The 26,572-nt window shown below is 43.3% G+C and overlaps 1 protein-coding gene across 1 annotated transcript in view; it reads left to right on the top strand.

The window, feature by feature from the left end:
- LOC124622695 overlaps window positions 1-26,572 on the top strand; it is a gene marked incomplete at its 5' end in the record, with an annotated part of 712,404 nt that overhangs the window by 126,568 nt on the left and 559,264 nt on the right. The window contains one exon of the mRNA XM_047148485.1: window positions 24,295-24,436. Within this exon, the coding sequence (XP_047004441.1) occupies window positions 24,295-24,436 (142 nt within the window). The remainder of the gene's footprint in view (window positions 1-24,294; window positions 24,437-26,572) is intronic.

Below are 26,572 nucleotides of genomic sequence, written 5' to 3'. Positions count from 1 at the left end.
TCACGATGGGGAAGACACGTCCACTCACTGAACAACGGAGCACACGATGTCCAGAGAGATCAGCAACATTTCGTGTTTAAAAACAGCTCACTTGGCATTACTGGTCCATATCAGTTACAAGAAAACCCGTATCATTCCATACGTTCCTCGTCATATTTCTACAAATAATAAAAAACAACAGAAAAGTGGAGCACCTAGAAGACATGAAACTTCCTGGCAGATTAAAACTGTGTACCAGACCGAGACTCGAGCTCGGGACCTTTGCCTTTCCCATCTGAGCTACCCGAGCATGACTCACGCTCCGTCGTCGCAGCTTTACTTCTGCGAGTATCTCGTCTCCTACCTTCCAAACTTCGCAGAAGCTCTCCTGTGAACCTTGCAGAACCAGCATTCCTGGAAGAAAGGATACTGCGGAGACATGGCTTAGCCGCACCCTGGGGGATGTTTCCAGAATGAGATTTTCACTCTGCAGCGGAGTGCGCGCTTATATGAAATTGTCCGGCACACAGTTTTAATCTGCCACGAAATTTTCATATCAGTGCCCACTTCGCTGCAGAGTGAAAATCTCACTCTGGAAACAAACTGCACTCTGCAGCGGAGTGTGCGCTTGTATGAAACTGTCCGACACACAGTTTTAATCTGCCAGGAAAGTTTCATATCAGCGCCCACTCCGCTGCAGAGTGAAAATCTCATTCTGGAAACGTCCCCTAGGCTGTGGCTAAGCCATGTCTGGGCAATATCCTTTCTTCCAGGAGTGCTAGTTCTGCAAGGTTCGCTTCCGTGAAGTTTGGAAGGTAGGAGACGAGATACTGGCAGAAGTAAAGCTGCGACGACGGAGTGTGAGTCATGATTGGATAGCTCAGATGGTAGAGCACTTGCCCGTGAAAGCAAAGGTCCCGAGTTCGAGTCTCGGTCCGGCACACAGCTTTAATCTGGCAGGAAGTTTCATATCAGCGCACACTCCGCTGCAGAGTGAAAATCTCATTCTGGACCTAGAAGACCCAGCTGACAGAGTTTAATGTGTGTGAAATCTGCTAAGGTCATCAGTTCCTGAGCTTACACACTACTTAACCTAAACTATCCTAAGGACAAACACACACACACCCATGCCCGAGGGAGAACTCGAACCTCCGCCGGGACCAGCCGCACAGTCCATGACTGCAGCGCCTTAGACCGGTCGGTGACAGAGTCTGGAAGGAGACTCGTTGTGGGTCTCCAGTTGACATCTGGTCGAATCGTGCAGTATCCAGATCTGAGGAGCATTCAGATGTGACTGCAGTCCGATGTTGGACTGCACGGTCGACGCACACTTGTCGTCGAGGTTCCGGTTGGCCGCGAATGATCACAACGGACAACTGCCGTATGGCGTACCAGCCACACATCGTAAACCCTCCGGAGATGCTCTGCCATTAGAGAACAAGCAATGGACTCCTTATAAAATTATGACTCACCCTGCACCACTGGTTGGAGACTGTCAGCAGCAGGCCTATGGAATTACCATCCCCGTGCAGCTACTGTTAACATCTCTATACAATTAATGGTTGCACTGGGGACAATCCAGAGACCTGGCAGCGTGAACTGCTGATGAATGGCGTCGCTTTCTGTTCAGCAATGACCTGCGGATCTGCAGTATCCCAGATGACGGTCGTCGGCGAGTAAGGTGGAAACATGGGGACAGATCTCTTCCACTGTTTCAAAGAGCCGTACCAGTGTCACACCTGGAGTCATGGTGTGGACATACTTCAGGTATGACCTCAGACACGGCTGGTGGTGACTGAGGGAACTACGATGGCACCAATGGTGCGTCACGAACGTCCTGAGTCTCTTGGACCGTGGTGCCGCTTCTCAACGGGACAGTGCTCTTTCTGAGGTGGCCTGCGTCTCTATGAACTGTCTGCGTGATGCTGAAGTAGTCCTGTGTTATGCACGATACCCAGATCTCCCCCAGACAGAACGTGGGTGGGACCAGCTGCAGCGTCAGCTTCGTGTCAGTGCCAGTATCCGTGGTATTAGGGGCCAGTTACAACTGCAGCGGATCATCTTCGGCCGTCTTGCCACAGGAGAGTTCATGAAGGCTTTATAAAACTCCTCCCAACCGAGTCAGTCCAAGGATTCTGGACAGACGGTGTGCAACGCCATACTGATAAATGGGCTCGAACTAAAAGGTTCTTCGTGAATTTGGCTTGATTTTGCAATTACTGAAATAACTTGTCTAGTTTCCTTTAGATTCCTCCTCCACTTATGGGTGCTTCATTTTTTTTATGAGGCAGTGAACCGAAGAGTCGTACTTACCTATTCTCTGCCGATTAAGGTTCGATTGTATAAAGGTCGATGACTGGAGATTAGTTCTTATATTAGTTCAGAAAATGAGTCCAATTCACGAATTCGCTGAGTTGTAATAAACTCAAATAAACTGAACGAGGTTCAAGATTGATCTTAATTAGCACGAGACACTCTTGGCAACACCGCTAAACCAGCTGTCGACACAATTATGGCCCTTGCACACACACCTCCAGATATCACTCAGATCTGTAGCTAACGTTGTGCGTAGATAGAGTATCAGCTAAAACTACGATTCAGTTCGTGCTGTGTGCTGTCGTTCGGCAGAACGGGAGTAAACGTTATTTAAAAGTAACTCCAGAACTATGAGAGCAGGAAAAGTGTATGTATGTAGTAGAAACACGAAAGCCTTCGGTAGGTGAGTCTCTACAGAAATTCCTGGGATCAAATCCCATTCATGACACTTATTTTTTACCGGTTTATGCGTCAAATTGTTACATGGCGGAAAATATTCCTGAGACGTAAAAAGACTTTCTTGACTTCTTTGAAGAAATGTTCTTTGGCAGTCTGCTTCGGCTTTGTTTCTTTGAAAGTGGCAGTCCTATATACAACATTTGTATAGATAGGTGCGATGTACTGTCGGACACGTGCGACACAACATACACTACTCGCGTGCAACCATTATTATGAGACCTTTATTTCTGAATGAATGAAACTGTGTGTGTGTGTGTGGGTGGGTGGGTGGGTGGGTGGGAGGGAGGGGGGGGGGGGGAGGGGCGACGGGATGGTTGTGTTTGCATTAATCTTATTATTTTGTTTATTATTACTACTATTAGCCTTTATTATTATTATTATTACTTACGCACATGTGATGCAATTGCTTCTTTATTTTTCTGCTGTGATTCTGTTCTGTGAAACTACAAGTGCATTGCTTAGGCACAGCTGTCATCAACCCGAACTCTGGTGACCAAAACAGTGGTTTACTGGGCGTGGCCCTTCTGCAGATAATACACCCTCGCCTCTATGACATATCTGAACAGACTGACCGACAAAGTCTAACGTGGACAAACAATTGAATACGTGACTGGTTATGGCCACCCGCGATAAACATCGCCAAAGATGGATAAAGGAGAGTGCGATAGATTTGCGCGCTGCCTGTTTAAAGGAAACATGGAGGGCTGTGTCAGCCAAGACAATACGCAACCATCCCTATGTGATCAGTTTGACTTCTATTACGAACAGTAAAAACCGTGACCTCAGCAGTTAAGTCCCATAGTGCTCAGAGCCATTCTTTTGTCGGTTAGAAGGAGCCTACAACCAACCTGTCTGCGTGCTATACATACTCTTATGACAGCAGGAGCACTCTCGTGGTTATCCCACGCACCCTGACTGCAGTTCTGTACGTCTGTCTGGGGATACGACTTGTTGTGCTGCCCTTCATGAGCAGCATTGCAGAGGATCTTTTCCAGCAGTATATCGGTCACACACATACCACTTTTGTAACCCAGCATGATTTATTGAATGTCAACATGTTGCTCAAATGACTCTAAGCACTATGGGACTTAACATCTGAGGTCATCAGTCCCCCAGAACTTAAACCTAACTAAACTAAGGACATTACACACATCCATGACCGAGGCAGGTTTCGAACCTGCGACCGTAGCGGTCGCGGGGTTCCAGACTGAAGCGTCTAGAACCACTCAGCCACATCGGCCGGCCCAACATGCTGCATTGGCCAGCTTGACCACCAGATCTGTCTCCAGTCGAGCACATATGTGACATCATCGCTCGACAACTCTTGCGTCATCCACAAACATCAGTTACCGTCCGTGCATTAACCGTCCAAGTGAGACAGGCATTGAATTCCATCCCACAAACTGACATCCGGCACTTGTGTAACACAATGTGTACACTTTTGCGTGTTTGCACTCAACTTTCTGGTTACACAGGTTATTAATGTACTAGCATTTCCCAGCTGCAATAGTCTATCTCACGCTTACATTAATCTATGATCTTGCAATATTAACCACTTAAATACGTTACCTAGACAAATGTATATCCGAAATTTAATTACTTTACAATAATAATTTGCGAATTTTTTCATCAGTGTATATTTATCTTCTGCGTGCCTTGAAGTTTTCGCACAGCCATCTTCTGAATCCGCGGGGGTACTTACGAAGAATCCTGTTGTTGTTGTGGTCTTCAGTCATGAGACTGGTTTGATGCAGCTCTCCATGCTACTCTATCCTGTGCGAGCTTGATCTCCCAGTACCTACAGCAACCTACATCCTTCTGAATCTGCTTAGTGTATTCATCTCTTGGTCTCCCTCTATGATGTTTACCGTCCACGCTGCCCTCCAATGCTAAATTTGTAATCCCTTGATGCCTCAGAACATGTCCTACGAACCGGTCCCTTCTTCTTGTCAAGTTGTGCCACAAACCCCTCTTCTCCCCAATTCTATTCAATATATTGCTCATTAGTTATGTGATCTACCCATCTGATCTTCAGCATTCTTCTATAGCACCACATTTCGAAAGCTTCTATTCTCTTCTTGTCCAAACTATTCATCGTCCATGTTTCACTTCCATACATGGCTACACTTCATACAAGTACTTTGAGAAACGACTTCCTGACACTTAAATCTACACTCGATGTTAACAAATTTCTCTTCTTCAGAAACGCTTTCCTTGCCATTGCCAGTCTACATTTTATATCCTCTCTACTTCGACCATCATCAGCTATTTTGCTCCTCAAATAGCAAAACTTCTTTACTACTTTAAGTGTCTCATTTCCTAATCGAATTCCTTGAGGCCTTTTCGTGTCTATTCCGAGTAGCGGTGTGACTGAAAAGTGTTATATTCACCTACTAAGTTTCCTTCTCTCCCTTTTCCTACTCTGGAATTCTAGTCACCCATGACTATTAAATTTTCGTCTCCCTTCACTACCTGAATAATTTCTTTTATCTCATCATACATTTCATCAATTTCTTCGTCATCTGCAGAGCTAGTTGGCAAATAAACTTGTACTACTGTAGTAGGCGTGGGCTTCGTGTCTATCTTGGCCACAATAATGCGTTCACTATGCCGTTTGTAGTAGCTTAGCCGCATTCCTATTTTTTTATTCATCATTAAACCTACTCCTGCATTACCCCTATTTCATTTTGTGTTTATAACCCTGTATTCACCTGACCAAAAGTCTTGTTCCCCCTGCCACCGAACTTCACTAATTCCCACTATATCTAACTTTAACCTATCTATTTCCCTTTTTAAATTTTCTAATCTACCTGCCCGGTTAAGGGATCTGACATTCCACGCTCCGATCCGTAGAACGCCAGTTTTCTTTTCCCTGATAACGACGTCCTCTTGAGTAGTCCCCGCCCGGAGATCCGAATGGGGGACTATTTTACCTCCGGACTATTTTACCCAAGAGGACGCCATCATCATTTATCCATACAGTAAAGCTGCATGCCCTCGGGAAAAATTACGGCCGTAGTTTCCTCTTGCTTTCAGCCGTTCGCAGTACCAGCACAGCAAGGCCGTTTTGGTTAATGTTGCAAGGCCAGGTCAGTGAATCATCCAGACTGTTGCCCCTGCAACTACTGAAAAGGCTGCTGCCCCTCTTCAGGAACCACACGTTTGTCTGGCCTCTCAACAGATACCCCTCCGTTGTGGTTGCACCTACGGTACGGCCATCTGTATCGCTGAGACATGCAAGCCTCCCCACCAACGGCAAGGTCTATGGTTCATGGGGAAGGCCAACTATTGTAGATGTCCGTAACTGTTACGAGTTTATCACCTTAATTACGGAGTTATAGGTTGTTGTTGTTGTTGTGGTTTTCAGTCCTGAGACTGGTTTCATGCAGCTCTCCATGCTACTCTATCCTGTGCAAGCTTCTTCATCTCCCAGTACCTACTGCAACCTACATCCTTCTGAATCTGCTTAGTGTATTCATCTCTTGGTCTCCCTCTACGATTTTTACCCTCCACGCTGCCCTCCAATGCTGAATTTGTGATCCCTTGATGCCTCAGAACATGTCCTACCAACCGATCCCTTCTGCTAGTCAAGTTGTGCCACAAACTTCTCTTCTCCCCAATCCTATTCAATACCTCCTCATTAGTTACATGACCTACCCACCGAATCTTCAACATTCTCCTGTAGCACCACATTTCAGAAGCTTCTATTCTCTTCTTGTCCAAACTATTTTTACTATGTTTACTTCCATACATGGCTACATTCCATAGAAATACTATCAGAAACGGCTTCCTGACACTTAAATGTATACTCGATGTTAACAAATTTCTCTTCTTCAGAAACGCTTTCCTTGCCGTTGCCAGTCTACAATTTATATCCACTCTACTTCGACCATCATCAGTTATTTTGCTCCCCAAGTAGCAAAACTCCTTTACTCCTTCAAGTGTCTCATTTCCTAATCTAATTCCCTCAATATCAGCCGACTTAATTCGACTACGTTCTATTATCCTCGTTTTGCTTTTGTTGATGTTCATCTTATATCCTTCTTTCAAGACAACGTCGATTCCATTCAACCGCTCTTCCAAGTCCTTTGCTGTCTCTGATAGAATTACAATGTCATCGGCGAACCTCAAAGTTTTTATTTCTTCTCCGTGGATTTTAATACCTACTCTGAATTTTTCTTTTGTTTCCATTACTGCTTGCTCAATATACAGATTGAATAACATCAGGGATAAGCTACAACCGCGTCTCACTCCCTTCTCAACCACTGCTTCCCTTTGATGTCCCTCGACTCTTATAACTGCCATCTCGTTTCTGTACAAATTGTAAACAGCCTCTACGATTTACCTTCAGAATTTGAAAGCGAGTATACCAGTCAACTTTGTCAAAAGCTTTCTCTAAGTCTACAAATGCTAGAAACGTAGGTTTGCCTTTTCTTAATCTATCTTCTAAGATAAGTCGTAGGGTCAGTATTGCCTCATGTGTTCCAATATTTCTACGGAATCCAAACTGCTCTTCCCCAAGGTCGGCTTCTACTAGTTTTTCCATTCGTCTGTAAAGAATTCGCGTTAGTATTTTGCAGCTGTGACTTATTAAACTGATAGTTTGGTAATTTTCACACCTATCAACACCTGATTTCTTTGGAATTGGAATTATTATATTCTTCTTCAAGTCTGAGGGTATTTCGCCTGTCTCATACATCTTGCTCACCAGATGGTAGAATTTTGTCAGGACTGGCCCTCCCAAGGCTATCAGTAGTTCTAATGGAATGTTGTCTACTGCCGGGGCCTTGTTTCGACTTAGGTCTTTCAGTGCTCTGTCGAACTCTTCACGCAGTATCATACCTCCCATTTCATCTACATCCTCTTTCATTTCCATAACACTGTCCTCAAGTGCATCGCCCTTGTATAGACCCTCTATATACTCCTTCCACCTTTCTGCTTTTCCTTGCTTAGAACTGGGTTTCCATCTGAGCTCTTGATATTCATGCACGTGGTTCTCTTTTCTCTAAAGGTCTCTTTAACTTTCCTGCAGGCAGTATCTATCTTACCCCTAACGAGATAAGCCTCCACATCCTTACATTTGTCGTCTAGCCATCCCTGCTTAGCCATTTTCCACGTCCTGTCCATCTCATTCTTGAGGCGTTTGTATTCTTATGTGATACAAAATATGAAGAATGCCTAGTTGGATGTAAGAGGGATGCTGATGGCCCTGATTTTGTCAGGTTAAATAAATAAATAAAAAATTAAGTAAATGAACATGTCCTCTTATGTTTTACTATTACCATTAGCGGTAAGAAATCTTCTACGGGTTACTGATCACTTAACGACAGCACACTGCGCGTGTCTAGGTACTCTAGATTGCGGTGTGAGCCTCCGTGTGGAATGAACGCTGTGCGCGGACCGTAGAGACTTAGGCGGGGTGTGACCTTTTTATCCGGCCGCCGGCGCGTGTATCGAGTTCCCGTCACGTCGTCACTCGGCGAGCGGATAAGCGCGCTCCTCCACGCCTCGCCGTGCCGTACGCCTCCCCCCCCCCCCGCCCCCCCCCCCCCCACACACACACTCGTGCACTTGCTCCCTCCCACCCTGCCACCCCCACAGCCGCGCCGGAACGTTGGACTGTGCCGCTGAGTGCAACTCGTAACTCGCGGGCGAAAGTAGGCCCCGAGTGTCAGCTGTCACACGCACCTGCCTGCTCGCCTTGTTTCCAGATACCGGCGCGCTCGCTCCGCCGGGGAACGCAATGCCGCTGGAATTTGCCTCTCGGCTAAAAACTCGCTACAATGGCCGTTCGGCTCCGCACGCCGAGGAAACGAGGAGCCTTGTACCCACTCCGCTCGTTTCCGAATGTTTGCCTCTGTTTTCATCGCTTAAAGGACTGAACTCAGTGCAATCTGCAAAATGTTGCGTATCCGTTTCCGGTCTGGACTGCGTGTCGATACTGAGACAAGAGTCATCTCGCATTTTAGACTTCTTGCTCTTGCTCACCTAAAATTTAATTGACTTTCACATATCACAACAAATTATCCTGAATAACAATCAACCACCAGCAAACAGCCCCGGTATAGGGAACAAATAAATGTTTATTAAATACAGTTTATACAAAACTATTCTCCACAATGACACAAAAGAAAGAATGGTTTTTCAATCTGTGAAACTAAATGGATTCTAGCCCTTCAGTAAATGAAACAAAATGAATGATACGATAAGATTATTGTTCCTACCCGCAACTGTCGAATACATTTCTTGTAAAATAAATGATACACTTCCAGGACCACAAACTAAATAAATAAGTTCCGTGGTAATTGAAATAGTTACCCACACTTCAGTGAACACAATCTTAAAGTCAGAAGAGCTTTACGTTAAAAACAGTGAATTAAATTTCTATAGTCACGCGCTCTCTTAACGAGCAGAGTCTTGAAATCGTAATACCTTTAGGTTAAAACGGAAATGTAAGTTCTCACTTCAGTTTTAAAACCAAAGCCCCAATAAAAGCTGCAGTCAAGACAGATAAACACTTAACAATTCTTACAGCATACTTCACAGAAAAAATATTGACAGCCAACAGTAATGAAATATCCAAGTCTAAAAAGGATAGAAACTTCCAGTCTGACACTGTCTTGTTGGCTAGAAGAAGAATAGTACTATTAAACAACGTGTCAACGAGTACTTAGAGTCCCAGCTGAGGAGGTGGCTTGCTGTCCAGAAGTCGATGGCCCAGTCCTTGACGCAGCATGATGGAGACTTTCAGGTTGCTGGCTGTGACAGAACTGCTCTCCAGAGGTCGTGCAATGGCCTAAATAGCCGCCTCATGAACAGATAAGTGCGGGGCAATTTTTGCCAGATGACATCGCAGATTTGTGAAGAGGTGGTTTTGCTTAGGACCTATACTATCGCCACGTACACCACATGGTGACCTGGTCGAAGTGCTTCTACGCCTTCTACTGGCCGAGGAGTTCCGGGGTTGCAAAGTTCCATGTGGTCTGCATTCTAGGGGCTGAGATAACTGCAACCTGCACAACAAATAAATTGTGCGCGGTGCCGTCGGCGGCTGATCTCTGGGGCACAGTGGCGCTACATTTACACACTGTCAAATGGTTCAAATGGCTCTGAGCACTATGGGACTCAACTGCTGAGGTCATTAGTCCCCTAGAACTTAGAACTAGTTAAACCTAACTAACCTAAGGACATCACACACATCCATGCCCGAGGCAGGATTCGAACCTGCGACCGTAGCGGTCTTGCGGTTCCAGACTGCAGCGCCTAGAACCGCACGGCCACTTCGGCCGGCTTTTACACACTGTCACCATCAGTATAGTCACCGCTCTTAAACAAGTGCTCTCCGAGTTGCTCTCACTGCTGAAAGGTGTCCTGGAAGTCTTGTTTTCGAAGTCTGTCACGCTCCTTCTGCTATTCACGCTGGATCTCCGTAATGGTTGCAATATGGCGACCTCTGAGCTTTATCTTCAGTTACTGGAAGGTGATAAAGTCCGCAGGAGGCAAATATCGCGGAGTGTGGGGCAATAGTGCAATAATCTTTCTTCTGGTGAGAAACCGGCGTGTGAAGAGAGCGTGGTGACACGGAACATAGACTTCGCAGAGCAGACAGGTTTTGTGCGCCATCAGAAGTATGAAATAAGTCTGCTACTAATTAGGTGGACCTGAAACATAAGTAACATTTAACCACAACACCTTTGTCATAGGGAACGATATTGTGAAATTATCATGTAAAATTAAACCTCGTTATGCAGTAACGGCAAAGAATCTACATCACTGCATTTGATTGCTGTGAAGCCTTTATCTATACAGAACATTAAAATCTTAACGTCTTATATGTTGGATTAGGGTTGGCGTTGACTAACTACCTGCATAACGAACTTGACAAGTGAAAATCTTGTCTTATTAATGTTAGTTATTCTGCTGTTATTCTGTAACATACGTTGCTCAAGTATGGGGTGCAACCAGCAAGTGCAGAAAGCATCAGAACGCACCTTGATGACGTTAACGAAATAACAACATCTATGCATGAATACTGTATATTATTATCTGTATATATAGCCTCCAAACTAATTATCAACTCTGAGACAAAAATCTCCACATCTCAACGTCTTAAAGGTGAAAATACTTAGCTTTCAATCTTGAACACAGCGCTTGGTAGCACTGTGTCCGAGAAACAACTGTTTGCTTAGACGACAAATATACACGACACGTATACACGAGGTATGTTACTTGTATTTCATGCTCTACTAATTAACAGCAGACTTATTTCATGCTAGTTATATTTGATAATGGTGACTGAGCTTCACCGAAACTAGTCATGGAAATTTTCCGTAATTTACTATGACTATAGCGTGACTACTGTAGTGAAGTCAAATAAATTTGAAAAAAACTTACATTTAGTCGCACTCCTTAAGGCATTCATGTCCAATTTCTAAATTACGTGACTGTTTCCATCATTGTTACAAGGATTTGCAAAATGTACCACATTATCCATATTTCATTAACTAATGCATCAGGACAGTTTCATCAGAAATGGTGCTTGACGTAACTTCCACATTGATTCCTCGTTAAACTGCAGGTTGACCTGTTACTATATCGGTGAGCTCACTATCAGACCGAAGTAAGACAAGCGTACACCACCTAAAATTGAAGCATTCTTGTGATGCTGATGTGGATACATCAGATTTTTGAAAACACACACTTGCACGAGGCCGGCGACCATTTCCTGTTTTCCTCCCTCCAGGGCAGTCGGTAGAGCTGGTGGCGACCGGTGAGAAGAAGGAGGTGGGACAGCGGCCGTTGCTTACACTTCTCTGTCTGCCAACGCCACGTTCCAGGTCGCTACGTTACCTTTATTGTTACGGAACTGCCTCCATTTTTAGTATGACGGCGATATTTTAATCCGTTTAATTTAAACAGTTGAGGACGTCTTTCTGCAGCAGAGTATCAACGGGGAGTGGTGGTGGGGAGTGGAGACAGTGGACGAGGAAAAGGGGAAGGGTGGGGGGGGGGGGGGCTAGGAGGGGCCACTCGTCCACCAGTTCAAAGTCTAGAGGGGAGGGGTGGCCAGATATGGTTTACGTACCCCGACCCCCTCTTTAATTGTTAGAGATCTGCATGATCTGCAGGCAGAGCCAATTCCTAAGTGATTTTAGAGGAAATCAGAATGTCCTCCCAGGTACATGAAGTCTTTCAAAATTACAATATTATGAAAAGGATAGATTGCTAGTCGCAGATAGACATAACAAAAAGACTTCTAAACAACTAACATTTAGGTGAAAAGGCCTTCTTTTGAACTAGACAACATACACACACACATTCACGCAAACGCAGCTCACACGCATATGACCACTGTCGAAAATTAAAAGAACGGAATAGAAAAATCATAGAACGAAATTAATACAAATAATAGAAATAGGAATTAATAGGACGAAATTAATAGAATGAAACTGTTTCCAAGAAGAGGGACCTTTAAATTTAGGACCGTATTTATTACTGTGAATACGAATCAGTTCTATCTCTTTGTACAGCTAAATAGCACTGTCTGCCTAACCCACCTTCCCACACTATAGGCATACGTGCCTGCTTAACAGTTTTGTTGAAAGACGTACGCATAATTTACACGAGATCACATCAGTGAATAGGTTTGCTTGCGTGGAATGGATTATGATTAAGATGTACCCGGTCCTCAGCTGTTCTGGAGCCATTCAGACTGAATAAGGAACAACTGAAATGGAGTACCACAAAACTTTTTGGCAATCTACTCGCGGAAATAAAGTACCTTACAGGCACCGCTACTTACTTCAAGTCCATGTTAAACTGTTGTACTTTAAGAACCTGTTATCAACAGTAGCTAATTTAATTCTACTTCACCATATAGATAGGAAAAACTTCCGTATTTTGCTACTGGATATTTAATGTTATTTATGTCTTAACACCCATGATTGACCTGTTCACGCTAGACGTCAGCAGCGACCTATAACACAAAGAAAATTAGTTATTGCTGGTAAACCTTTCGGGGTATAAGATAGCGGTCCACAAAGCTCTTCTTTCGTAACGTTTCGTCCAGAACTGTGCTGGACATCTTCAGACGCGATGCCCCTCCGTTGAGTCTTCCTGCCTTGCAATGGTTCAAATGGCTCTGAGCACTATGGGACTCAACTGCTGAGGTCATTAGTCCCCTAGAACTTAGAACGAGTTAAACCTAACTAACCTAAGGACATCACAAACATCCATGCCCGAGGCAGGATTCGAACCTGCCTTGCAATGTCATCCGGTCATGAAAGCCTTCGTTCTGGTATCAGAAAATTATTTAATTATACATTTTAATAAGAGATTTTTAACCCCTCCACTCCCTTTACCACAATAAAAAACACCAAGTTTAAAAATATTGTTAATTTATCCAACTCTTACACAGTTATTGCGTGAGTATTGTAGATCATGAGTCTTCAGCTATTAAAAGCATGAATTGACAAGAATGCTAACTTCTATCTGTTAATCTCACGACAGGAACTACTTTTCTAAAAACTACATGACAGCAACTGTCATGTAGTTTTTAGAAACGTTACACACATTCCGAGCGAACAAGAACAGGGATATATACGTGTCTGTACAAAGATATGTTTACCTGATCGATATGTTCGATATTATTGACAGAATAATTACAGTTTGATTAATATTTATGAAAACAAAAAGAAATACAGTGTTCTGTTGATTATAATACTAAATCTAAACATGCTCTACTTCACAAATGAATAAAACTGTGCATTACATTATAAATACAAAAATAATTCTGTATCTCATGAAGTAGTTAATCTTGTATCAGCTTTGTGCTTCATCAATACACATTCACGTCAAAATTATAGAAAACATAATTTGCAATTTCGACCCCATTGGATTATGTTATGAAATGTAATGTGGCCTCAGATTCTCTAACTAAAGACGAAAAAATAATGTACTGTACAGTTCCATTACCATTTCTAATGATTCTTGGCAGCTCGTTTGAATTATCTATTTACAAATCCATGCACCTTTTTTTTCATTTTTATTCATTCTTATGTCTCTTCCATGTTCCATGATTCTTCTGTATGAACTAGATGCATGCAGTTTGTAGGTCACATTTCAATACTTAATTGGAGATAACCTGTTGCACATTGCACGTGGTATTGCTGACGGGCTGTAGCGCTGTCTGGGGGATTATTGGAGCTTTAGAGGATGGAGGGAGCATGCGTGTGTGTGTGCGTGTGTGTGTGTGTGTGTGTGTGTGTGTGTGTGTGTGTGTGTTTCTTTGTTTCTCTTATCGTAATTTATGAATTAGCGAGAATGTTGTCCTTCTGCCGTTGCTTTCTTTTTCATAGAGCATATTTTCATTCTTTTATTTATATCGTTCTGTATGAAATATTCTTCCCACAAAGTGAGCATTCCCTCCTTTTTTGTTATGACAAGAGTGCAATGTCAGTTTTCACCACAATGTGGCGGTGGTTTTCTTTTAGTAGATAAGCTGCATATGTAGAGTGGATAAATTCACTCTTCATAGACCTTACATATTCTTCGTAATTGAGATTAAAATTTCTTGTAAGCATTCCAATATATTTAGAGTTGCAGCCATTATATGGCAGTCCATATATTCCTGAACTGTTGTATTTATTTTTCTCTCCTGTCACACGTTTTATTACTTTTGTATTTGTTATTTATCTTGATGGGTATATTAATTTTATGTTTTTTGAAGATGTTACTAATCTCATGTGTGGGCTGGTTCTGGTGTGCCATTTTGTCTGTGTAATAAGGGACGAATTTGTGGTATGAGTGTTGATTCTACTGTTAAGTGTTCCTCTATCTGGACTGTGTTTAATTTTCCTGTATTCTGTATGTATTTCATTTTAATAGTGTTGTGTAGCTTGTGTCCTGTCCTGCTGTTGTATTAATTGTTTTGTGCTCTGTTGAGGATCATGTTTAGTTCTTCTTCCTTCTTCTTTCTGCTTAGAGACGTTTTTCACAGTCTGTATATCACGTATGTGGTGGCTGCCAATCTCTGTGAATGTGGGCGGTTGGCTTTCTTGTGTGTTATGGTGTCTGTTGTTGTTTCCTTTCTGCAAAATCAGAATCTCTTACTGTTGTTATATTCTGATTCCATTTACACAGTGAATTAAATGTTGTGCTGTATGTTATTTATCTGCTTGTGTAAACTGTTTATATGTTCTTGTGGTTCGTCTATGAGGCATATGATATCGTAAAACATGGATACATCGAAAGAACATAAAAATTAAGTGTAAAAAAAGCAGGACCGTTTACTTGTAAACAGATAATTGAAACGAGGTGCCAAGAATCACTAAAGATCTCCTATCAAAACATGCATAATTTTTTTTTTTCATTGTATCACAGGACACTGATGGTGGGTAACAAGAATAGGAGAAACATGTGTTAAGACACAAGTAAAGTGAGATATTCAGTTATAAAAGACACAGTTTTTCTTATCTGTATGATGAAGCATAAATGAGGTAGCAAGTGAGAAAAAAATGGTTGCAGGTGTTAGCACTTTTACAATAACCTATTTCTTGGATAGAAGTAACGAGTCAATTACGTACGTGTAAATGACTGAGCTGGATCCAAATAACACAGTTTTTAATGAGTATGTATAGAGTTGTTGACATAACACATTCCACATGTATCACGTAAGTGATGGACCTAGCTGATTACGTTAAAGCCTGTTTTACTCTCAGGTAAACATTCAGCACACTTCAGGAATACGTCTATCAGACCGCCTTTCAAAACAGAACCAGCTTTAACACACAAAGCTTTCGCATCACAGTTTAATTAGGTTGTTAAATAACAACATTAATGAAACTTCCTGGCAGATTAAAACTTTGTGCCCGACCGAGCCTCAAACTTGGGACCTTTGCCTTTCGCGGGCAAGTGCTCTACCACCTTTTTTTTTTTTTTTTTTTTTTTTTTTTTTTTTTTTTTTTTTAATGTATTTTACTAAAACATACATTTCAAGTATTCAACAGTACAATTAATGATTAAACCATTTGCAACATTAAAAAAAGAACCAGTTTTAAACTATTTATATGCTAAATATGTCTAATACAGTAATAATGGTAAAACAAACTTTAAAAGTGGTTACAGTATAAACTTTGCTCAAGATAACTGAGATTATTCTAGGTGCAAATTATTGTCACCCAATCAGTGGGTTTGTCTACAAAGTTGAATTCACTGTTTAATTTGTAAACTGTCCATTGAATAAAAAATAATAGCATATTTAATACCAGTTTTCTTGACTATGAACCAGTTTAAATACAATCCAATTAAACACATACCAAAAAAAAAAAAAAAAAAAAGTTCCGGAAGCAAGGTTAAAATAAATAATAGTAAGGAACCAAGTGACTTTTATTTTTCTTCTGTTCGTTCTCGTTCAAGGTTGTTGTAGTGGTTTCACATATTTAACCAACACCCATTCTTTCAAAAATGATCTTCAGCATGTTGCCATAGTGCTTCTTGTGGTTGCGATACGTGCTGATTTTTGCATATTCACACTTCATGTAAACGCGGAATTCTATCTCGTTGTCCGACCCAAGTGTGTGGATGACATAACTAACATATTTTCCCAGTAACCAGCTAATGGTGTTGGTTTTTAATTTCGGAAAGTATGTCATGTCCGGTCTCAGGAGGAGCGACGGCGTTATATATTGCGTAGAGGATCTGGTGAGAAAGGCGATTTGTTGCCTGATCCAATTCCAGTTATGCACATTGCCACCACAGGTGAATCTGTGGCTGAGTGTATCCACCAGATTGCATTTTCCACAAAGGTGTGTCTGGTTTAAACCGATCCCATATAGTCTCTCGTTGGTGCTGATGACATTATTAACTGTTTTGTACCATGCGGAAATAGCGTCTGTAGATAGCCCGGCATAGTTGATGTTCCGCCATACAGCTTTCCAGTCACAATTTGGGAATTTCGTTTCAATTTTGTTTCTACCCTCATTTAACTTCCTTTCAAGTATGATGTCGCGCGCTGTGATACGTGTGTTGCTTCTGATTTCGTCACTAAGATAACTTGCTTCGAGGAAAAAGTTCCTCACATACTGCAGACGGGCATTAATCCTTCGCACATCAATCGGTGCTTGCAGGCTATGGGGTGTCACAGCCTCAAAGAGCTTTGCGGTTATACATTGTGGAAGTTCTCTGAGTATATGGAAAGTCCGTTTGAGGAACAGAGCAGACGCTTTATTGCCAATATGCACCAAACCGAGGCCCCCGTTTTTGACATCCAGTATAACCGTAGTCGCACCAACCCTGAATATGTCTCCTCTCCATAAATAATTGGTAACAGTGGACATGATCCCTTTCGCTACTAGTTTAGGGATTGGAAATACCTGCGCAGTGAAATACGCTTTAGACAAAACGCAGGAGTTGATGAATCTGACTTTTTGCACCAGGTCCATAGTTCGATGGATGTTCTCCATTACAGCACCATGAATTTTCCTCCTAGTTTCCGTCCAGGTAAAAGCAGCCATCCGCATCGGACATGCCATTAAGGTGATTCCCAAAGTTTTATGTTTGTTGTCTTGTTTTGCCCATGCCAGTCGAAAGTGATCTAGGCCCCGTAGATTCGATATTTGACTTTTGTTTTCATTTACTGTCGCTCCCGACGCTAGACAATATCTTTGGATTTCTCTTTCCAGTGTAACTGTCTCCTCCTTATTCCTTATTACAACGCCCACGTCATCAGCATAAGCTCGTATGACAGTTTTCTCACCACTCAATGTTATGCCTGTTAATCTTTCGTGGACAGTGCGGAGGAAGGGCTCTAAAGATACTGAAAATAAAAACATTGATAAGGGACTGCCCTGTGGAACCCCTCGCCTTATCTGTATGGGTTTAGATGTTTGGCCATTGATTGCTATTTTCGCATTTACACCTGTTGCAATATTCCTTAGCATGTTCACAATCTGGGGGTGGAAAGCCATTCTTGACAGCGTCGCAAAGAGGTATCTATGACTAACGCGGTCAAAAGCTTTGTTGAAATCTATGAAGATTAAAGCACATTTTATACTTGTCACTGAGGTAATTGCAATGACGTCTCTGTATGCAGACAGACTTTCGAATATCGTTCTGGTCGGAGAGCAAGATTGGTGATGACTCAATATTTCGTTGGAAAAGGCAGAGAGTCTTTTGTTGATAATACGCGAAATTATTTTGTAATCAGAATTTAGTAGCGAAAGAGGCCGAAAATTGTTTAAGTTGGTTTTGCCTTTACTCTTAGGAATCAGTACTATTTTACTTTCCTTAAACTCTGCAGGGACCGGTTTTCCGTTCAGGACCTCATTTGCCATGGAAGTGATCTTGTCCCCAATTATAGACCAGTAGCGGGCATAAAACTCCACAGGGAGGCCATCAAGTCCCGGAGATTTGTTGAGAGGTGAGTTACGCACTGCCTCATGCGCTTCATCTTTAGTAATAGGTGACAGGATGTCAGCGTTGTCTGTTCCCGACAATTGTGGACCTAAAATAGTGAGAAAGTCCTCGAGAGCTGCATCTTCCACTGTGGTAGGGGCATATAAGGTTTCATAGTACCTGTGGACTTCGTCCAGTATTTGTTTCTGGCTTGTGAGCCTCGTACCAGTATGCGTCTGGACTTCATCAATTAAAGTTTGACGTCTGTTTTTAGCATGCCGCACCAAGTGATACAGAGAAGCTGTTTCACCTGCTACGACTGATGTGGCTTTCGATTTAATTTTGAGTCCCTCCATCTGTTGCCGTTTAATGCTTAATAACTTGGCTTTTATTTTTTTGATATCATTTAGACGAATTACGTCATCATGGGCCTGTTGATATAAGTCTCTTAAAACTTTATAATAAAACTCCATTGTATTCCTCAACTCCCTGTGCCTGGCTGCACTATACTGCATGACAACTTTCCGCAGCCTTGGTTTAGCCCTCCTTGTCCACCAGTCTATGACTGTTGGGTGCTTGTCTACTGTGCGGAGGCACATAGTCCACGCAAACCTTATTTCCTGTTCCAGTTCTTCGTCAGTTAAAACAGAGATATTTAAGTTCCATTGGCCTCTGAATCGACGGGTTGGTTGTACACTTAGATTAAAGCAAGTTAAAAGTGTACTGTGATCGCTAAAATACACTGGAATAGTCTCAACGTTTAATAAATAATTTTGCAAATTTGGTGACACGTAAATTCTATCTAGTCTGCTGCGGGAGTGGCTGGTTATATACGTGAACCCGACTGACGTCGGGTGCTGAAGTTCTCACACATCCTTAAGGTGTAGATCACTTACTAATTTTTTTAACTGTGGCGAGTAGTTGAAGTTGGGTTGTTGATCTTTCTGGTTTAAAACACAGTTAAAATCTCCACCTAATATAAGAGAACACGGATTTTTCCTCAATAAATAAATCAGTTCATCTTGAAAAAACTTCGCACGATCCAATTTGTGGGAAGTTCCTGATGGGGCGTAAAGGTTAATCACTGTCACATCGAAAAGTTTTATGCCTATGGCTCTTCCTGATTCTAGTCGTTCGATTTCAGTCACCGGAATGCCTTCCCTTATAAGAATGGCTGTACCGATATTGGCTTCCGTAGAAACATTAACAATTTCAAAAAAGCCTGGGATCCGAAATTCCGTTATCGCAACTTCTTGTAGCAACGCGATATCTGTTCCGGACTGGTACAAGAATTCCTTTAGTGCTGCCAATTTCAAGGGTGACTGTATTTTATTAATGTTAATAGTAGTAATGCTATAAGCTTGCAGCACAGACATACCGGAAGAAGCTATTTGGGATGAGGTTCGGTATGATTATAGCAGCAAACGTGCTTCCCTACAAGGCACGATCTTTACAAGCTGTGTGCCCATTACATGTACTAACTGCCTAGAAAATTTGCACTGCTTTTAAACAAATAGCTTGAGAAGAGAAGTATCCTGAAATCCTGACAATGCATTGCTATAAGTCACTGTGGCCATTCTCTTTCTCCTCGTCAGTGTTGGACCTGATGACTTCATATTTGATATTCTTTTTCTTGATGTCTTTCTTCTCTGGTGTGACTTTCGCTTGATGACGCGTGACAGCAAGGCCCGGTGTCTGTCGCAGCCGCCGGCGGTGGCTAAATGGGGCAACGGCCGTGGCTTGCGAGTCGTCAATGTTTGGTTCCGGCGTGGTGTCTGTTGTGTTGTTTTGCTGGCGAGGCGGTGATGCTTGTGTATTTCCTCCTTCGGCGCGGCGTTGCGCTTCGGAGTCAGCAGGTTCTTTACCTGGTACTTCCTCGTACGGTTCGCACTGTATGGGTTGTGCACTTGATGCGGTTATTTCAGCCGTGACCTCAGGCTCAGGGTCACATTTCCGTGAAAAATCACTACCCGCTGCGTCACTATCTGTTCGTGGCGGTGTAAGTCCTTGTGCGGAAGTGGGAGCCACATCGACCTTCATTCCATCTCCTTTTTCCACTTCCAACAGATCTTCAGGACTGGGCTTCGGCCTCCTGGCAACGGGTGTTTCACAGGAAGAGTCCTCATCAACATTTCTTTCAGTGTCCTCTAGAGGACGCTTTTTCGTGGGAATCTCGCTGTCACGGGACGGAATTTCAGCAGTTAATGCAGGTTTTAAAGACGGAAAGTCATTAACATTAAGTGCAACATTTTCAGAGGTAGTAACAGGATCCACGACCGCCGCTGGCTCTGTTGTATTACTGGCTGGCAATAAATCGTTGAGTGTCAATTTCCGGCGTTGCGTAAGGTTATTTGTTAGCACAAATACACGGCGAGGGCAGTCCTGACGGAGGTGACCAGACTCGTTACATACATGACATGTAGGGGTTTGTCCTGAGTACATAACATGCGCCTTGTGCCCGTCAACAAAGATGTGGGAGGGAATGTTTGCTTTCACTTCCATCTCCACGGAGCGAATGCCGTTAAAGCACTGCAGCTTGAAATGCGAAGCCCACCTTTCGTTGACTATTTGCCTGACAACCCCATACTTTGAAAGGACATCTTTAATTTTCGAATTGTCTACTTCTATGGGAATATTCAAAACCCTAACATTCCTAATTACAGACTCGGAATTCCGGAGTTTGACAGTACTTCTAGTACCATCACGGTGTATAAATTCCGTTTCATAACCAAATTTTGCCAGAAAGCGGTCTACACTCGCGGAATCGTTAAACTTTACAAAAATGCAGTATTCATCAGAGTCCAGCTGCATGGTATGAACAGATTCAGAATGAAGGCCAATTACCTCGGTAATCCAGTCGTGTATTTCAAGTGCAGAGGGCTGTACTCGACGGGTGTACTTGTCGAAGGTGAAAATCACGGTGTTTTTTCTCACGGAGTTTGCCATGGTGTTCTGCAGCGAAGAAATCTCGGACAACGCCGAAATCCCAACGGCACTTCGTAGAAAGATGACACGAAAGAAGACCAAATGCTCAATTGATAACGCTTAATTCACGTGCAAAACCTCAATAAACGAGCACAAAACACGAAAACACTGACGTAAACACTGAACGTTCACGGAGCAAACTTCAGGAGCGTGCGACCGCTGCGGCAGCTAATGCCAGACTGCCATCTGAGCTACCGAAGCACGACTCCCGCCCGGTCCTCACAGCTTTACTTCTGGCAGTAGAGCACTTGCCCGCGAAAGGCAAAGGTCCCGAGTTCGAGTCTCGGTCGGGCACACAGTTTTAATCTGCCAGGAAGTTTCATATCAGCGCACACTCCGCTGCAGAGTGAAAATCCATTCTGGAAACAACATTAATAGTCATACTGATAATAAAATCCAAGAGATGATAATATATCTAAGGCAGAAACGAGTTTAGTACGTGTTTCATTATCAGTGCAATAACTAACAGTAATTAGTTCTAATCATACAATGTCATACTCATTTTATAATACTCACTTTGTGGTGATTTAAAATCTAAAAATGGTTTAGTCATTTTAGGTGACATGTGCAACTGTGACAGCAAATTGATTTTTATCGCGAATTAATACTGTTTTGAATATGAGTAGCAAATAAAATGTCTTAATAATCACAATACATGTGTATACTGTGTTACTTCTGAAACTAGTTAGTGGAAACTAGTAGGTGGAAGTTATTCGTGACAAAACCTGGTATGTAAGTCTGAGTAAGAGGAGATTCTGACATCCAATACATGTTATTGAACCTGAAGATTTTTTTAGAAGACAAGCAAAGAACGAAAACTTGAATCTCACGAAGAAAACTGATAAAATAAGTAGAAATAAAAATATCGATGTGGAAAGGGACGGGTAACTTCAAGTCAGTTTCGTGTAGTGACCGATAATGTCTTCTATGTTACATCAGAACCAGCTTCTATTACGTGGAATTTTTGGGATATGGTTTACAAAGCAGTTTTCGTCTGAAACTGTCGCTTTGGGATAGATCGACTGCTCGCAATCGATCTCGTTTTCATGAACATCGCAGATTGCTGAATAGAATTAGACCGGCAATCCTCCCAATTACTGATTCTTTAAAGATTCAGACTCAGACGCTTTGAAATTATGTGTAAAGGTTGTTGTAAGTCTCTATGTGCTCCCATTACCACACATTGCATGGGTATAGTCTGCGTTATTTGAACTCCGTTTAAAGAAAAGCTATATTTTCGCGCGTCTCAATGTTTGTGAGGTCATATCTCGTGACACATTTATCGTGTAGTGATGTAATCCTGCAGGTACATTCAGTGATGTATGTCGATACTACCTGCAAAATATGTTGCGAACAGAGTTAGTAGTACAGAAAAACTGAACGATCATGCTTGATGCTGAAGTTTTACAGCATACACAGCGAACATGTACAAAGCGTTACATTTGCAGTTACGTGTAAAGTTTGTTGGAAGTCGCTAAGTGATCTAATTCTCAGATTCTGGGTGAGTAAAATGTGGGTAATCCGGGCGCCGTGAGTTTCATTGCTTTGAGACATGTACGCAGTGTCTAACTTCAGTGCTGGACGTATAGTGTTAAACCTTTAACGTAAGAATATAGCTGCCGATGAGTAGATAACGACAGCATTTAAATTTTAAAGTCGGTCGATAATTGTACGAAACATTGAAAGTCAAAATTTTGTTGGCCCTGGAAGCCATTACGAGGGGCGTTTGAAAAGTCCGTGCAAAGTCCGAGAGATGGCACCACCAGCGCGTATCGAGGTCATGTTTAGATAGTAGTATCTTTGGAAAGAAGACACACCAAGTTTCAGCCATATTTGTCTATTTCTTTGTGTTTGGATTTCGTGTGAATCAAGTAAGTCGAGTGATTGCCAAGAAATATACAAAAAGAATTTCGTGTAGTGTTAAACATTACTTTATGAAATGCAAAACACCTCAGGAGACTAAACAGAAGCTTGATCAACATTACGGTGACTCTGCACCTTCGATTAGAACAGTTGATAAGTGGTTTCAAAATTTTTGGAGTGGCCACATGGACACAAGTAATGCTGAACATTCTGGACGCCCTGTGGTGGTTACGACTCCAGAAATCATTGATAAAATCAATGATATGGTGATGGATGACAGAAGACTTAAGGTGCGTGAGATTGCTAGTCCTGTGGGCATCTCGAATGAATGGGTACATAATATTTTGCATAAACATTTGGAAATGAGAAAGCTATCCGCAAGATGGTTTCCGCAATTGCTCACGCTTGACCAAAAACGCAATTGTGTGAAGTGTTGCAAGCATGGCTTGCAGCTGTTCAGGAAGAATCCGCAGGACTTCAAGCATCGTTTCGTCACTGTTGATGAAAAACGGATAGATTTACTCCTGAGACCAAGTAACAATCTAAACAATCGGTTACCAAGGCAGAAACTGCACCAGAAACGGCGAAGACCATTCCTTCGGCCAGAAAGGTTATGGCGACTGTCTTTTGGGATTCGTAAGGGAGAATCCTCATCGAGTATCTGGAAAAGAGTAAAACTATTACATGTGAATATTATTCATCGTTATTGGACCGTTTGAAAAACGAGCTGCAAGAAAAACGCCGGCGATTAGACCGCAAAAAAAAAGGTCCTTTCCCATCACGACAATGCACCAGCACAAACCTCAGCAGTTGTGGTCCAAAATTAATGGAAATTGGATTCCAATTTTTTCACATCCTCTCTATTCTCCAGTTTTGGCTCCCTCCGACTACCACTTGTTCCCCAATTTGAAGAAATGGCTGACAGGACAAAGATTTTATTCGAACGAGGAGGTGAATGCAGCAACTAATAGCTATTTTGCAGACTTATTCGGAAGGGATCATCAAATTAGAACAGTGTTGGACGAAGTGTGTAAGTCTAAAAGGAGACTATGTGGAAAACTAAAAAAGGTTTACCCCAAACACGTAAGTAGTTATTATTTTTGCACGGACTTTTCCAACGCTCCTCGTAGATAGGCAACCCGTGGTGGAAACTTGGTGACCGTTCTAGACGTTCAGCTATTTCACAGCGTCTGGCGTGATAAAGGGCGCTGATGTGTCGCTACTCTTAACAGCGTCACCAGCGGCGTGTGACGTGTGAGTGTGGCGCGCTCTCTGCAGGAACCTCCGTCTGTCCCGCAGGCCCAGCGTCTCGTCGGCCTCGTCGCAGGTGAACGCCAGCGCCAGCGCCGACGACAGTGACAGCGGCTTCCACGGCTACCGCGTGGGGGCGGCGCCGGGGGCAGGTGTGCGCTCCAAGTCGCCCTCCGCCGCGGCCGCCGCCGCCCGCTCCAAGTCCCCCGCCGCCCCCGTGACGTCACGCATCCCGTCTCCGCTGCCGGCGCTCACCGCCGCCAACGCCGCGGCCGCCGCCGCCGCAGCCGCTGCCGCCGCAGCCGCCTCCGCATCCGCCGCCGCGCCCGCCCCCTCGGCGGCGGCCGGTCCGCAGGCGGCCGTCCTGACAGTGCCGCCGCCCCCACTGTACGCCAACGCCCCGCCCAAACCACGCCGCGTCTCCCCGGAGCCTGCCAGCCTGCACCACCACCACCATCACCATCACCACCATCAACACCAGCAGCACACGCCGCACCACCACCAGCACCATCCCCACCAGCAGTCTCCGCATAAGCCGGAAGAGGTAAGCTCTTCCCATTTTTTTATTGTTCTGCTGTCTATTCCTTTCAAAAACTGGATAGGCGAAATAAAACTAGCCTGGAAACTTTTCGTGCACCTTGAGGTAGGTAATTCAACTTACATCATCCATACCCATGGAAAACAATGATGCTGGGTTGCCCGTCTTTAAGCTCATGAAGTATTTTCCTGGGCAGTTTTATTTTTCCATTCTGTAGTCGAGAACTTATACCGTTCAACGAAATTAAAGGATCACTTTTTCGAAATCCCGTAATGTTTCTCATTCCGACACAGTTTCAGATTTGGCCCAAAGGTGCATACAACCTTCCTTTGTAATGATATAAAAGTGTGGCGCCTTGCGACGTCTTTCTCTGGCTCGACAGTGCTTCGATCACCAAGGTGCCGACACTTGCAAGAAAGGGGCAACTCTCAAAAGCTCGCATGAGCTGTAAGGTGGGTTAATGATGTCACACAGACATCAAATTTCACCACAATTCTTCCCAACGCCACCGTGATGGGAAGGTCGCCACACCCCTTCTTCCCCACATTTACCTATTTTCTGGACGGCTCTGCGATGGAGGTCAGAACCCCAACACCCAGCGTTGAAATCACGCAGTTTTCTTCCCGATAACACTTTTCAGTCACACCGCTACTCGGAATAGACGCGAAAAGGCCTCAAGGAATTAGATTAGGAAATGAGACACTTAAAGTAGTAAAGGAGTTTTGGTATTTGAGGAGCAAAATAGCTGATGATGGCCGAAGTAGAGAGGATATAAAATGTAGACTGGCAATGGCAAGGAAAGCGTTTCTGAAGAAGAGAAATTTGTTAACATCGAGTATAGATTTAAGTGTCAGGAAGTCGTTTCTCAAAGTATTTGTATGAAGTGTAGCCATGTATGGAAGTGAAACATGGACGATAAATAGTTTGGACAAGAAGAGAATAGAAGCTTTCGAAATGTGGTGCTATAGAAGAATGCTGAAGATTAGATGGGTAGATCACATAACTAATGAGCTATATATTGAATAGAATTGGGGAGAAGAGGAGTTTGTGGCACAACTTGGCAAGAAGAAGGGACCGGTTCGTAGGACATGTTCTGAGGCATCAAGGGATTTCAAATTTAGCATTGGAGGGCAGCGTGGACGGTAAACATCATAGAGGGAGACCAAGAGATGAATACACTAAGCAGATTCAGAAGGATGTAGGTTGCAGTAAGTACTGGGAGATGAAGAAGCTTGCACAGGATAGAGTAACATGGAGAGCTGCACCAAACCAGTCTCAGGACTGAAGACAACAACAACAAGGCCTCAGGGTGTGACATAAAGAGCGTCAATGAAACCACTCCTTCCTTTGAGGCTTTCGTTTACACACATTTTGCGGTCTAAAGCTACAGTGTGAAGTATCCTCTGTGCGATGTGCAACGGAGCGATGTTCTTGATTACCTCTGATATCGCTAACACCCCTCGATCGATTCAGCACTTCTCTAGTAATACAGTGGAGCTGCAACCCCACAGAACGTCATCTGACCCCTTTGGAGTGTATCTCGACCGCAATTTGTGCTACGGTATACAGGATGGAACAGTTAGCGACCGTTCGAGACCATTCGACGAAGCCGGTCGGGGTGGCCGTGCGGTTCTAGGCGCTACAGTCTGGAACCGCGTGACCGCTACGGTCGCAGGTTCGAATCCTGCCTCGGGCATGGATGTGTGTGATGTCCCTAGGTTAGTTAAGTTTAAGTAGTTCTAAGTTCTAGGGGACTGATGACCTTAGAAGTTAAGTCCCATAGTGATC

This window comes from Schistocerca americana, chromosome 7 (assembly GCF_021461395.2).
Source record: "Schistocerca americana isolate TAMUIC-IGC-003095 chromosome 7, iqSchAmer2.1, whole genome shotgun sequence".
NCBI lineage: Eukaryota > Metazoa > Arthropoda > Insecta > Orthoptera > Acrididae > Schistocerca > Schistocerca americana.
Note: the sequence above shows the minus strand (reverse complement) of the source record. Positions and strands in the feature narration are given on the sequence as shown.